Raw genomic sequence first — 13,415 nt, 5'->3', positions numbered from 1 at the left:
TAATTCCGAGCTGAACTTCTCACGCGACGCCAAAACCACCAAAGACCCGTGCTGATCCACTAAAAAAAGTCCCTGGAATCATTCGGGACGCCTTATGAGGCTGAAAATTGTAGTCATTGCCTTGATTCTTTGGCGCGGTTGCCTGCCGAGAGGGAGAAAGAAAACGCCTAACCTAGAGTCAGGTTGATACAATAAATGAGTCTAAAGGCGCACCACGCTCGGAGGAAGCTTGCCTAGTCTTTTTCTGTCGCTTGAAATCGAGGTCAGAGGTTTTCTTACTGCCCGTAACGTGCATCCAATGGAAATTGTCTCGCCAATGAGCGATATCCACTTTTTGGGGCTGAGTAATTGATTCATGCAGGTTCGATGAGGGGTCACAGAACGGACGCAGTGATTAACAAAAAGAGCCAGCTGCCTTGGCTGATGCAGCGTAAGCAACAACTATTTCAACCTCCTTCACCTCAATCTCATTTTCATACCTCTCATCTTCAGCTTCAAATCAGTATACTATACACATCTTGTACATTACCATCCTGACATCTTCAATCTTGAACCCTGGACCGCCAGGATGACAATCGACCAGGATCCCATCCTCACTAAACTCCGCGATGTATCCCTCTCAACCGTAGAGAATGGCGTCAGCAAGCATCACACAACAGAGCAGGACCACCTCGCTACTGCAGGTCTTCTCTCAGAACGAGAAAGCGAAGCCTGGCAAAGAGCGATAGAGAAGGTCGTTCGATGCGTCGTGTCGGTCAAGTTCTCGCACCCTTATTCGTTTGATACCGAGACTAGCAAGACGAGCGAAGCGACAGGCTTTGTTGTCGATGCAGAAAAGGGTATCATTCTCACTAATCGACATGTTGTCGGACCTGGACCCTTTTCGGGGTACATTGTCTTCAATAACCAGGAAGAAGTCGACACGTACCCTATTTATCGCGACCCAGTACACGACTTTGGTTTTTTGAAGTTTGATCCCAAGGCGGTTAAATATATGGACCTTACAGCCATGGAACTTCGACCCGATCTCGCAAAAGGTAGGTCCTCAATCTCCGAGACAAATCCTGCTGCTAACATGAAGCAGTTGGAACCGAGATCAAAGTCATCGGTAACGATAGCGGCGAAAAGCTCGGTATCCTCTCTGGTTTCATCAGCCGTCTTGACAGAAACGCTCCTATATACGATGGCTACATGGACTTCAACACATGTTACTTCCAAGCCAACGCGTCGGCATCCGGAGGAAGTTCCGGAAGTCCCGTTGTCAACGTCGACGGACACGGTATCGCGCTTCAAGCAGGTGGTCGTACCGACGGGTCAACGGATTACTTCCTACCACTTGATGGGCCGCTGCGTGCGCTGAAGCAGATCCAACGGGGTGAGAAGGTGAAGAGGGGTGAGATACAGACTGTCTTCAAGTTGAAGCCCTTTGATGAATGTCGACGGCTTGGGTTAAGTCCTGAGTGGGAGAGTGTTTTGCGCAAGTCCTTTCCTGGAGAGGATAACGTCATCGTCGCCATGGATGTCTTACCCGAGGGGCCTTCGGACGAGAAATTGAAAGAGGGCGATATTCTCCTTAAAATCAACGGGGATCTCGTTACCCAATTCCTCCGTCTCAACGAGATTTTCGACTCCAACATTGGCAAAACAGTCCGTGTTCTCGTTCAGAGAGACGGCCAGGACGTCGAAGAGGATATCCTAGTTCAAGACCTCTGCGAGATCACACCAGACCGCTTCGTCACCGTCGGTGCAGCCTGTTTCCACGATCTATCATACCAAGTCGCCCAACGATACTTCCTCCCCTGCCGCGGCGTGTACGTCAGTAAATCCGGCCCGTTTCACCCCACGCACGATAATTACATCATGGTCGATAGCGTCAATCACAAGAAGACGCCGGACCTCGATGCTTTTGTGCAGGTCATGAGGGATATCCCCGACAGAGCACGCGTGGCGATCAAGTTTTGGTATGTTTGGGAACCGCAGACCGTTCGGACGGCTGTTGTGCCGATTGATCGGCATTGGTTCCAGCGCATGAAGATGTTCAAGAGGAATGATACCCAGGGGGTTTGGGATGTTGAGGTCCTTGCTGAGCCGCTGCCTGCTATTCGACCGCCGCCGTTGAGTGCGTCTTTTGATGCGCTTGAGCATATTGCTCAGCGGGAAATTGCTGAGATCGCGAGGAGTTTCGTCCACGTGCGATTCTCTTCGCCGGTCCTTATCGATGGACAATCGACACGCATTAAACTCGGGATGGGCCTTGTCGTCAACGCTGATCGAGGCTACGTCATCGTCTCGAGAACTGTTGTGCCGACAAAGCTTTGCGATATTGAACTCACCTTTGCTGACTCAGTCCTTGTTCCCGGAAAAGTCGTCTTCTTGCATCCTGCGCACCACTACGCTATCATTCAATACGACCCCAGCCTCGTTGACGCACCCGTCAAGAGCGCGATCTTCAGCACTGATAGAATCTCGCAGGGTGCACCTACTTTCTTCGTTGGTCATAATGATTGCGATGAGATGGTTTACGCCTCAACAGCCGTGACAAAAGTCATTCCCCTCGAGAGAGAGCCACCAAATCCACCCCGCGGCCGCCCCGTCAACGTCGATCGCATTGACGTGGAGACCCGAATTGGAAACCACTGTGGCAGCGGCGTTCTCATCCGTGAAGACGGCGTCATCCAGGCCCTGTGGGTCGTCTACGAGATGGAAGATCTCGACGAGGCCTGTTTCGGTCTAAGCTCCCAAGCCATCGCGCCCATCGCTGAGAAACTAAGCCAAGGCATCGTCCCAACCCTGCGCAGTCTCTCCATCGAGCTAGAGGCCGTGACGATGATCGAAGCGCGAGTCATGGGCGTAGCGGAGGAGTGGATAGAAAAGGTCCAGAGCAAGTCCTCCTCCGACCGACGACTATTCATGGTAAAACGTGGCCCGAAGCAACTCCCCGGTCAACTCGGCGAAGGTGACGTCCTGCTCACTCTCGACGGCAAGCTTATCACGCAGCTACACGATGTGGATGTCATGTACTGGAAAGAAAGCCTCGACGTCGTCGCTGTACGAAACGGAGAACAGATCAGCTTCAAGGCACAAACTGTCTCTGAAGATGAATTCGAAACTTCGCGTGTTGTTAATTTCTGCGGCTTGACGGCGCAGAAGCCCCATCGTACCGTGAGGCAGTGCATCAAGAAGCTGCCGAGCGAGGTATACATCACAAGTTGGTTCATCGGATCGCCGGCAAACTTGTATAATGTCTACGCGACGACTTTCATCACACATATCGATAACAAGCCTACACCGGATCTAGAGTCACTCGTGGGGATCATTGCGAGCATCCCTGATAAAACCTGTAAGTTTTCTCCAAGGGATGCAAAACTTGGGACACTTTATCATAAGTGGTAAAAGATTATTAAAGGGTCTACTGACTTGATAAATCTTGCCTAAATCCTTTTACCACTTCGGATACTGGTCCTAAGTTTCCCTAATATCGCCGTTCATGGGAAAACATAACTAACAAGAGTGTAGACTTCAAGATCAAGATGATGAACTACACCGGAACTCCCTCCGTCGTAACGATCAAGAAAGATGAGCGGTACTGGCCTACCGTTGAGTGGCTTCGTGACGAGACGCATGTTGAAGGATGGAAGAGGGTTACATATGAGAATGGTGAGGTTATACAGGGCGAAGGTCTTTATGGTATTACACTGTGAGCGAGGTGTTGGTAGACAATGGGCTTATGACTTGTATTATATAATTATCTCCATTCGTACATCGCTCTGAGAGCGAATTCACTGCTGGATCATGACTCGCGCTTTTCGTGATTCGTGCTCACGACGATGAGAGGCAGTTCTCGCAAATGAGACGGTGAGTGAGTCGTTAATTGACAACCCCGCCGCTGTAAGCACTAACTAGGCTGCGGGCCAGAAAAAGCAGGAAAAATTGAAACCTGGATCCTAAAGCGACAAAGACAGCTAGGCGAACTAAGTACAGACTATACAAGATTTAGGCAAATTTAGTATAGACTTAACGTGAGATCAGTCCTTTTTGGCACTTGTAATGTAGCTCAACTTCGGAAGATTTCTTACCAGGAGCTCCTCTTCCAGCGGGTCTAGCGCGCTGACTGCCTACCAGATCTAGGCACCAGCCCCATTTACAGGGGTTGCTCCAGTGCCGAGCAGAAACTTATAAGGCCCTCATCCAACAACTTCCAAAATGCTTCAGCTCAACTTCACCAATCTTATCTCGGCTCAACTCAACTCACACATCATGTCTTCCGACGACTCGAGACTCGTCACCGAGATATGGGACAACATCTGTTCCTTTCTAACACCATCGACCCTCTCCAATCTCCGTCTCACATCTCACAGACTCAATGAGATCGCACGACCATGGAAATTCAGAAGCTTACGCCTCGAAGCATTCGCGCCTTCATCTGTTGAGCGATTTATCCACATTGCCAAATCCCCTAAACTACGCAGCTTAGTTCGAGAGATCACTATCGATACGCGTATTGAGTTTGACTTTGAGTACCTCTGCAACGAGTCATTCAACTTCCCAATAGCCTTCATGAACGCGCTCCCCCATTTACGTTGCTTCACCAACGTCACGGCGCTTCATATTCGCTTTGAAGAGCACTGCGGCGAAGATGACCGTTACTATCAAACTATTGAAGAAACGTTTGAGTTTCGGTACCGTGTGCTTGATACTATTCTTCACTGCGCTGCGGGGCTGTGGACGCTGGAGAAGCAGATCAAGATTGATGAGGGGATGGAGGGATATATCTATCTTGATGAAGATGAGAATTTTGATTATAGTGATCAGGATCTTGAATTCGCTCACGACAAGCCTTTTCCGCTGAAGGAGTTGACGATTACGCATCTTGCGGATTATGACGATCCTAACCTCGCTCTCTCTGAGGCCTGGAAGACGATAATCTCTCTACCAAGTCTCGTCGACTTTAGGGTCTTTGTGACAACAGAAGAGTGCGAAGCTTCACCTGAGAGCACGATTCACTATATTGAGAAGTACGATTTCTTCGGCAACCTCCACAACACGTGGCTGTCTCCCAACATCGCGGATCATTTGCGCGTACTGTCGTTATACTTCAAAGACTACTGGGGCTGGTTTCCCATCATGGACTTTCGAAACATTGGCGAAGATTCACCATTCCCTCAACTCAAGGTTCTTGCGCTCGGGAACTACGTCTTTACTCATGAGTGGCAGATTGAGTGGTTTGCGAAGCTCGGCAAGGAGAATGGTAGTGGAGGTCTGGTAGAGCTGTATCTTGACGATTGTCCCATTCTGTATCACGCACGTCAGCTTCGTATTGGAAACGATGGGTATGCTGATCATACAGCTCATACAGCAGGTGGAACAGGACGAGGATGGAACCCTATCAAACGCGACTTTCCCATCCGATGGCATCATATCCTCTCTCAGTGGAAAGATTCGATGAAGGGACTGAAGACACTTCGAGTTGGTCATGGCTGTTGGTGGGATTGTCCCAAGGATACCCGCCAAGCAATTCTACAAGACCCCGATTACAAAGACATCGACTTACAAGCCATGGATCATCGGCTCTCGCGAAACCAGCATCGGAACTTTGCTTACCCTCCCCCAACGGAGGAAGAATACTGGGACAGGGAGAACACCTGGGTGTCTGAAAAGCATAGATATGGGACGGGGATCGATAATGAGAGAACGAGTCGGATGCAGTATATTGAGTATAACTGTGGTATTGGGCCGTCGGCATGGTTGGAGAAGAATTCGCGGTATGATTGTGATGAGGAGGGGTTTGCGCCGGAGAAGGGGACGTTGGAGAAGGACAATGCTGCGTGGGAGATGATTATGGCTGCGACTCGAGCGAGACGTGAGGGTGTTGCTGCTTGAGTTTTCACAGTTTAGGGTCATTGGGATTGTGTCTGTTCATTTACAGGTGATATGCATTGGGACATCATAGTGCTCGGGAGATGAGATTTATGAACCGTCATTTTCCCTGTTAAGGGTACATGCTTCATTTAACATCGGACTCCGCTGCTGTTCAGTAACTCTAATCGTCAGAACAAAGGACCATCTCAATTTCCGTACTGTGCGGAAACAGATATATACTTTTTTATAAACTTTGTACTTTGAACTTAGAAACGTGAGTTTAGAGATGGCCCTTTTATCAAGAAAGCAATTCCCATTCTTCTAAGGAAGCTTACACGCATAACGACAGTATTCGCTGAAGTAGTGAGGTATTTCTTTTGTGAGCAACTGCAGTGGATCTCTTATCACTGCTCTGGTCGCTGATATATCTAAGAGCTACGACAGCTACTGACACTGCCATCCAACTCAAACCTCACACCTCCGACGCAGTCACCTGATCTCATACACCACATTCCCCAACTCTAGTCTAACTTTAGACTCACCTCATAAATAAACATCGCCTTCACCTAAGCGCTTCATCGCCTCATCAACACCAAACCACCGCAAAATGTCTTCCCCAAGCAAAACCCCCAAGCCCAGCGACATGATCCTCGCCATGAACGACCCCTACATGGAACAGATCATCGACGGCGTCAAGACCTACGAGTTCCGAAAGTACAACATGGCCGGCATCCAGCGCATCTGGTTCTACCGCACTGCTCCGCACTCCGCCATCACTCACATCTGCCCCGCCAACGAAGCCGTCACGAGAAGCCCTGGTGACCAGCCCCTGCCAGAAGATGGGCTGGGAATCAAGGAATACAATGAGAAGGACGCTGATTACGAGGGCTATGACTTTGCGTATCGGATTAATGCGGTTTATGAGATCAACGCTGAGGGAGGGCAAGGCATCACTTGGTCAATGATGAGGGATGAGCATGGTATGAAGATTGCGCCAAGGGGAAGGGTCAGGGTTCCGGAGTCGATGATTGAGCAGTACCGCTTGGAGGACCAGAAGAAGGTGCTGTGAGAGGGAACGAGGGAATTGGCAGTATGAGCGGTTATCACTTTTGCTTGTGAAGTTGATATGAAGGCGAATTAAAACAATAAGAACTTGCTCTGAGATATCTAAAATGGTGACTGATAATGCAACTATACTACAATGTCGTTTCGGTTATTAATCTTTCCTTCAAACTGTTATTACATCTTCAAGGTGTCGATACTTGCAACTCCAGACTTTCTTTTCCTGACATCCAACCCCTTAAACTATAACACGTTCGAGTTCCCTGTAAATGAAGTCATATCCGCAAGGCCGTCCCGCTGCTGTTCCATTCTCAGCGCGTGCTTACGCAAACAGACGCATCTAGTCTGCGACCAAAACGTGTTCGTACTACTCATGCCACTGCATGTTGAACCCTATGACGATTGCCATGTGTTCTTGGCGTTGTTCTCCAGACTGGCCAATGACCAAGGTCACTGCCGCCATATCAATACCTGTTTGGGCTTTGATACAAGCTGAGATTGGTTGAAGCACTTACATCTCTCAAGTTAATGGACTTCCTTTCCAGGCATCTCCCTCGGAGCCTGCCGAGCAGCGATTACATTGGTTGAGAGGTTACTACTCTGCCAGTGCCAGTCAATATTCATCTGGTCTGAGCCCATCATGTTCGCTCTGGCATGACGGTGCCAGTTAGCAGGTAGCAGAATCTCCTGAATAAGAAAGTTTGCTCGCTGTAAGCCGGGATCTTTCAGACTCTTCCCTCGACACACTCTGCAACACTCTTCGACTGAGATATCCTTTAAATATCTCATCTCATTCTTCATCAACTTACATCCCAACACTTGGACCTCCATCATCATCCCACTTCTATCAACTCACACAAGAACACTTCCACTCTCATCATCTCCCTCTCCATCAACTTGCATCACAACAATTCAACTCTCTCCATCATCAGCAAGTCTTACCATCAAAGACAACTCTCATTATCAACAGCTCTCATCACCATCTCACCTTCTGTCAACTCACACCACAACACTCCGATTCTCATCATCGACGACTCAACAACGACACCACACCCCTTCTTTCGACACCTTAACTCTTAAGATGCTTTCATTCTTCGCCTCTAAGAAGACCGTGGCTCGCAACCGTGAGCTCGGTCCCGGCGGCGTCCATCTCAAGGACTATGGCATTCCTGGTCGTATCAACCTTGTCGAGGCCCTGTCTGACATGGGCAAGGATGAAGACCGAGTATCTGATCATCTTGATCAGAATGATGCTTGGGTCGACTTGAGTGCCCAGAAGGATACCATCAAGTCCACCCTTCAGCCCAAGTCTGACGTTCAAGTCACAGTCGAGGCTACCGAAGAAATGATCAATGAACTTCAGGCTTGTATCATTGATGATTACTGGACCGGAGAATCTATCCAGCGTCGAGCCATAGGCGCTCTCCATGACTCGGTTGAGAACTGGTTGGAGGGAATTGGCCAGGTGGATGATGCCCACGACTCATCTTCTGATGATGAGCATTCTGTTTCCTCAAAGGAGACCTCTGGCGTGAAGGCCAATGTCTATCAACTTCCGAAGTTTGAGACCTTCCAGAAGACCAAGTTCAATGCTCCCATCTTTGATAATGAGACCTACTTGACCGCTTACAACGACGTCATCCTTTCCTCGGCTGTCTGCTGGGGAAAGTCCGACGAGGAGTCTGACTATGATTCTGCTGACGACATGCCCACTTTTTTCAAGTCTAGCAACTAAATGTCTGACAATGTTGGTACTGTTTGGATCTGAAGTTGTAGCACGATGATGCTCCTTCGGAAATGTTTTCTTGTTGAGACAACTGTTTAGGTTTAGAGTACAGGCTGGAGAGGGATTTGCATTGGGCTTTGGGGTTGTAGTATGGTAATGCTCCTTCAAAAAATATTCTCTCGGCCGGTATGAGAAGGTGGTAGACTACAAAGTTGCTATGGGATCCGGTATATGTCTGGGATAGTTTCCCGAGATTGATGTCCATTGGGATAAGTAAGCTGGGTCTAGATATTGGCAGAGGTAGTCTAGCATGAATTGAGTAGTATCAAATCCTAATCCCAACATGCAATTGTGACAAACCCCATTTTGTGCCGATATTATCATTTTATGCAACCGCCTGCATAAGATTCGCACGTACCTCGGATGACACCCAACAATTCACATTTGACAATGGGTCGTTTCCTCCATCTCTTATGGTCTGTCTCCCCCGTTAACCGTCACATCCAATGGCCGAGCAATGCCGGGGTAAATGATGCGACCGTTTAAACTGAATTTCCCTAGTCCCATTACGTGTCACTTCCCCCTTCCCCCTTGTCAAAAAATTCAGGGATTTTGTTCTGCATCAACCAACAGGTGGGGGCGCCGAAAGTCTGTTCTAGGCAGGCAAAAAAAAAAAAACCTATCATGAGCGTAGAGGTACGAAGCAGGGGGACCCGAGCTGTTGGCTCTAGCAGTCAAAATGCTCTAGTGTTGCCATGCATGCTACGACGTTGAGATGCATGGCACCCATGACTTTTGCGGGAATTAGGCATGTCAGTAGCTTTTGCTCCGCTTCACCTGACAGTGGACGAGTTGTTATCAGTCGAGGCAATGCTGACTGCAAGCGTTTCAGGGGATCCTGATCTGCATTATGTCATCCACTTAGCCGGATCCTTTGGTTACCTTCAGATGGAGCAGCGTAGTATTTTCGTAGCCATTGTCTGCACCCGAAGTGGGTATACGACCCGTGTCGTTGGTCCAGGGGAGTTCAGCACATGCCATTGAAGACCGTGGGCCATGGTATGATTGCAGAACGAACCCGCGCAGCCTCGCTTGCTAAGTCGTACTGCAAGTCAAGCATGGTGGATGCTACTCCGCATGTCTCCACGCGTACTTCTCGTCACCAAAAAAGCGCCGGGTCTTATCACATCATCCATGCCCATGCCGGCATTCCCATCGAATCACACCAAGCAACGGGTCATCACGTGCCTAGCTAGCAAACAGGATAATGATATCAGTCTAAAAAACAAACACCCTGCATGCAGAGCCGTTGGGCGGTTTATCACACCCTTGCTGGCTTCACTTCTTCTGACCCCTGGCGCGTTGTAGCCGTTATGGAGTCGTCCCGAACCGATGCTGCCGTCGTCAGTTCATGGTCCGTTCACCGCCGCGGCAATCGAGAAAAGAACATAAATCCTACGGTGGCGCAATTTCTCGCGGGAAGTTCTGGGTAGATCCGTTATCCAAGCTTCTTCTTCATATTCGCATACACAATGCCTCACCAAGACTTGCCCATTAGACCCCTGGTCCGTGCTTTTGACCCCGTTGGACCAGATACTCTTGGACCGCCAGACCTTGACTTTGCTTCTCTGTTCAGAGAGAGAAATGTCCCTGAAGATGCTCCTCTGACGCTGTATCCCGAACAGCTAGGCGTTCCGTGGCATACTTCTCTCCCATGGGTGAGACAGTCCAAGTGGTGGGTGCAAGGTGAAGCGGCTGGAAGGGATTTGGTGAATCGAATCAGTGCCGACAAGGCATCTGAACGAGGAACTCTACCGATGGAGTTTATGGACGAGCGTCGAAAGGGGAAGATTGACGAGCTTGTTGAAGATGCTGTTTCATGCGCCGTTTACCTCTATCCATCATCGTCGCCAACTCGAATAGAACTGCTGACGCAGGCTCTTCTGCTTCTGTTCTTCCACGATGGTACGTTATACATCCCACTCAAGATTGATCTCACTGACACGGATACCCAGATGTCATGGAGCGCGGTGCAACACAAGATGTAAGTTGAACAGGCAGTGCGTTCTACCAGAGCTGACCCCTTCAGGAAACAACAGTTGTTGATGAATTTGTGACCATGAAACCCAAGAACAAACACATGAAGCGATTCTTCACAGAAGTTCTAGAATGTGATCCCATTCTTGGCCCTGGTCTCCTCCGAGCCATCGGCCTATTCGTCCATGCAGGCCGTAAGAAATCGCCATTCAAGCAAGATAAATACGCAACATTGGCCGAGTACTTGGACTACCGCCGCCACGACATCGCCAAACCGTGGGTTCCCCCCCCCCCCCCCCCTCCCCAAGTCCGTCAGTATATACTAAAAACTATCAGCTTCATGATCGCTGCTATTCGCTTTGGAAGCGGTGTTCACCACACCCCCGAAGAAATCTCTCCCTTTGACGAGCTAGAAGACCTCTACGTGCAGCACTCCATCCTCATGAACGATCTCTACTCCTACGACAAGGAGATCTACGAGGCACGCACCATCAACGGCTCTGTCGTCAACGCAGTACACGTCATTGAGAAACTCATGTCTGTGTCACCGAACTTGGCAAAGACTATCACCCGCACCATGAGCTTCGACGTTGAGAAGAAGTACTACGCACTATCGGAGAAGTTCATGCGTGATCCTTCGTTGAACGATAAGCAGCGTACTTATGTGATTGCGCTTTTTGATTGTTTGACTGGGAATTTGTTTCATCATGCTACGTTGGGCAGATATTCTCGATACGCCGAGTATCCTGTTGACTGTAGGACTTAGGATTGTCTAGTTTGTTTGTAGCAAGCATCGCATTGTGTTTCAATAACAGCGTATACGATTTCTTTTTTCTGACACTTGCATCAATTTCGATTGCGTGAATTTCTTCAGAGTGTCACCTTGACAAGGATGGATGATTCTAAACCTCCGGGACCTCCCAAAGGCGTCAGAACTAAACGAGATTCAGTGCAACTTCATGCCCAACCCGAGTGAAATATGAACGCACGCAACGTCACATCGCGAATAAACATTATCGGGCTCACCGTTTCACTTCCATCCGTAGTTCGAACCAACAAACCAGTCGCATCATTCGTCGTGTTAACAAAGTTCGTCCGGGGAAACCTATTCATCTTCCCTGAATTCAAACACCATCAGAGTTTCGTGTACGCATGAACCCCGAACCGGGAGAAGGTTATCGTCTGATACGTCGATCACATCCCGAAAGTGGAACTCTTATCAGAGACCCCATGTCCATAGTGACCCCTGGGCATTGCTGACATATTCCTGGGGTAATCATGAAGAACTGCTCCGCAGAATATGTATAGTATGCTCGAAATGGATAAGATGGGATGGGCCAATCATCGGAGGCCTGTATATCCGTGGCGCGAAAGAGTTCAACCTTCACCGCCTGTTGGTTGTGTTTACGAAGAGGCTGGGTTCGTGCGTACGGCTTGGCTCCGATTGAAGAAGCGGGAATAGAGGACATGACTAGTTATAGCCGAAAGCGAGCTACTGAAGGATTGGAAAGGGTATCCGAAGAGAAGAGCCGCGTGTAGTGATACTGTTAACATTGGAGAGCGAGTAATTGATCCCTGACATTACTACAACTATAAACAATCGCTAAAGGAGCGGTAAGGAACCAGAACCAACAGAGAGCGACCACTAACGCCAGAAAAAGTCAAACACCCGCTATCAATATCCCAGCACTTAAACGAATGACAATATCCCTGCCATACTATTTCGATCTGACACTTGTCTTCAGAGACCCATGAAGACGCAAGAGCGGATTCTCAATCCCACTACCAAGCGCATCAAACCCCCGCGTACCATCACCGCCGTTGATCTGAGCTCTAATCAAATCCCCCAAACGCGCACGCAACTCTGGCGTAAGCTTGCCATCAGTAACTGCCAGACCGCCTAGGAGGTTGCTCAGCATGTTCATGAGAGGGTTGAGCGATGCTTTGAGGCTGAGCTTGAGACCGAGAGTCTCGATGAGGTCGTTGACGATGTCGAGAAGTTCTTGGACGAGGTCTTCGACTAGATTGAGGACGTCGGCGCGCTGATCGCTGGTGAGTTTCAGGTTCTTGGTGGTAGAGAGTCTGGTTAGGGCGCCCGAGACGGCAGCGCGGATTTGGATGATTTCTTTGAGGGCGTCGGTGGTGCCTTTGTTGCGAGTCTCTGTTCCGGCTTGAACTCTGAGGAGTGTTCCATCTAATAGCGTTAGTAGATATTCCTAGACCTTGATCTTATAAACAGTAGGATACACACTGATTCTGTCACCTCGAGCAGTGATTTGAGCAACAAGACTATCCAAGGAATCAACAAGATCCTGACCGTTCTTGAAGCCAGTCGACGAAGACTTGAGCAATCTCTTTGAATGAGTTGTTTTGGGCTTCTTTCTAGACTTGGTCTTCTTGACCGACGCCTTGGCAGAAGGCTTCTTCGATGTCTTCTTCTTAGGTGTAACCTTAGAGGACCTCATGACTTTTACATTCGTGGTAGCGGTTTGTCCCCCCTTTTGCTCAGCGCGGAGTGCGTCGAGATCGACTTTGGCACTAGGAAGACCATTGTAAGGGATCGTGTCGATATGATAAGATGATTTCTTGACGAGGGCTGTGTCTGTAGCTGGTGCAGCGAAAGAGCTGGAAACCAGAGCTACGGCGGCGATTAAGAAGAGTTTCATGATGAAGTTTTGAACAGTATAGTAGACAATTTTGTTCTGCGTGGTATGAACATGCTGGTCCATCA

General features: G+C 49.0%; 6 protein-coding genes across 6 annotated transcripts; 5 read left to right on the top strand and 1 right to left on the bottom strand.

The window, feature by feature from the left end:
- Positions 1–384: 384 nt before the first annotated feature.
- FOIG_14800 (uncharacterized protein) lies at positions 385–3,794 on the top strand. The gene is made up of 3 exons (XM_031216091.1): positions 385–1,037; positions 1,085–3,340; positions 3,517–3,794. The coding sequence occupies exons 1-3, from the start codon at positions 569–571 to the stop codon at positions 3,699–3,701; spliced, it is 2,910 nt and encodes a 969-aa protein (XP_031054232.1). The 5' UTR covers positions 385–568; the 3' UTR covers positions 3,702–3,794.
- Positions 3,795–4,222: 428 nt separating this feature from the next.
- FOIG_14799 (uncharacterized protein) lies at positions 4,223–6,143 on the top strand. The gene has a single exon (XM_031216090.1). The coding sequence runs from the start codon at positions 4,258–4,260 to the stop codon at positions 5,878–5,880; it is 1,623 nt and encodes a 540-aa protein (XP_031054231.1). The 5' UTR covers positions 4,223–4,257; the 3' UTR covers positions 5,881–6,143.
- Positions 6,144–6,466: 323 nt separating this feature from the next.
- Positions 6,467–6,928, top strand: FOIG_14798 (uncharacterized protein; the record flags this gene model as incomplete). Its single annotated transcript, XM_031216089.1, has 1 exon — positions 6,467–6,928. One exon carries the CDS (start codon positions 6,467–6,469, stop codon positions 6,926–6,928), a length of 462 nt encoding a protein of 153 aa, XP_031054230.1.
- Positions 6,929–8,002: 1,074 nt separating this feature from the next.
- Positions 8,003–8,656, top strand: FOIG_14797 (uncharacterized protein; the record flags this gene model as incomplete). The annotated part of the gene is made up of 1 exon (XM_031216088.1): positions 8,003–8,656. One exon carries the CDS (start codon positions 8,003–8,005, stop codon positions 8,654–8,656), a length of 654 nt encoding a protein of 217 aa, XP_031054229.1.
- A 1,523-nt stretch (positions 8,657–10,179) lies between these two features.
- Positions 10,180–11,450, top strand: FOIG_14796 (uncharacterized protein; the record flags this gene model as incomplete). Its single annotated transcript, XM_031216087.1, has 4 exons — positions 10,180–10,612; positions 10,663–10,691; positions 10,737–10,960; positions 11,021–11,450. The coding sequence occupies 4 exons, from the start codon at positions 10,180–10,182 to the stop codon at positions 11,448–11,450; spliced, it is 1,116 nt and encodes a 371-aa protein (XP_031054228.1).
- Positions 11,451–12,402: 952 nt separating this feature from the next.
- FOIG_14795 (uncharacterized protein) lies at positions 12,403–13,350 on the bottom strand (the record flags this gene model as incomplete). The annotated part of the gene is made up of 2 exons (XM_031216086.1): positions 12,403–12,878; positions 12,936–13,350. 2 exons carry the CDS (start codon positions 13,348–13,350, stop codon positions 12,403–12,405), a joined length of 891 nt encoding a protein of 296 aa, XP_031054227.1.
- Between the last annotated feature and the right edge of the window lie 65 nt (positions 13,351–13,415).

This window comes from Fusarium odoratissimum, assembly GCF_000260195.1.
Source record: "Fusarium odoratissimum NRRL 54006 unplaced genomic scaffold supercont1.44, whole genome shotgun sequence".
In the NCBI taxonomy this organism is placed as follows: Eukaryota; Fungi; Ascomycota; class Sordariomycetes; order Hypocreales; family Nectriaceae; genus Fusarium; species Fusarium odoratissimum.
The sequence above is the reverse complement of the archived record's forward strand: the minus strand, read 5'-3'. Positions and strand labels throughout refer to the sequence as shown.

What these genes read in the sequence shown, in the direction of transcription:
- FOIG_14800 (XM_031216091.1), top strand. Translation starts at nt 569, where the DNA reads ATGACAATCGACCAGGATCCCATCCTCACTAAACTCCGCGATGTATCC. An exon ending in TCGACCCGATCTCGCAAAAG is followed by an intron (nt 1,038 to 1,084) that starts GTAGGTCCTCAA and finishes AACATGAAGCAG; the next exon opens with TTGGAACCGAGATCAAAGTC. An exon ending in GAGCATCCCTGATAAAACCT is followed by an intron (nt 3,341 to 3,516) that starts GTAAGTTTTCTC and finishes ACAAGAGTGTAG; the next exon opens with ACTTCAAGATCAAGATGATG.
- FOIG_14799 (XM_031216090.1), top strand. Translation starts at nt 4,258, where the DNA reads ATGTCTTCCGACGACTCGAGACTCGTCACCGAGATATGGGACAACATC.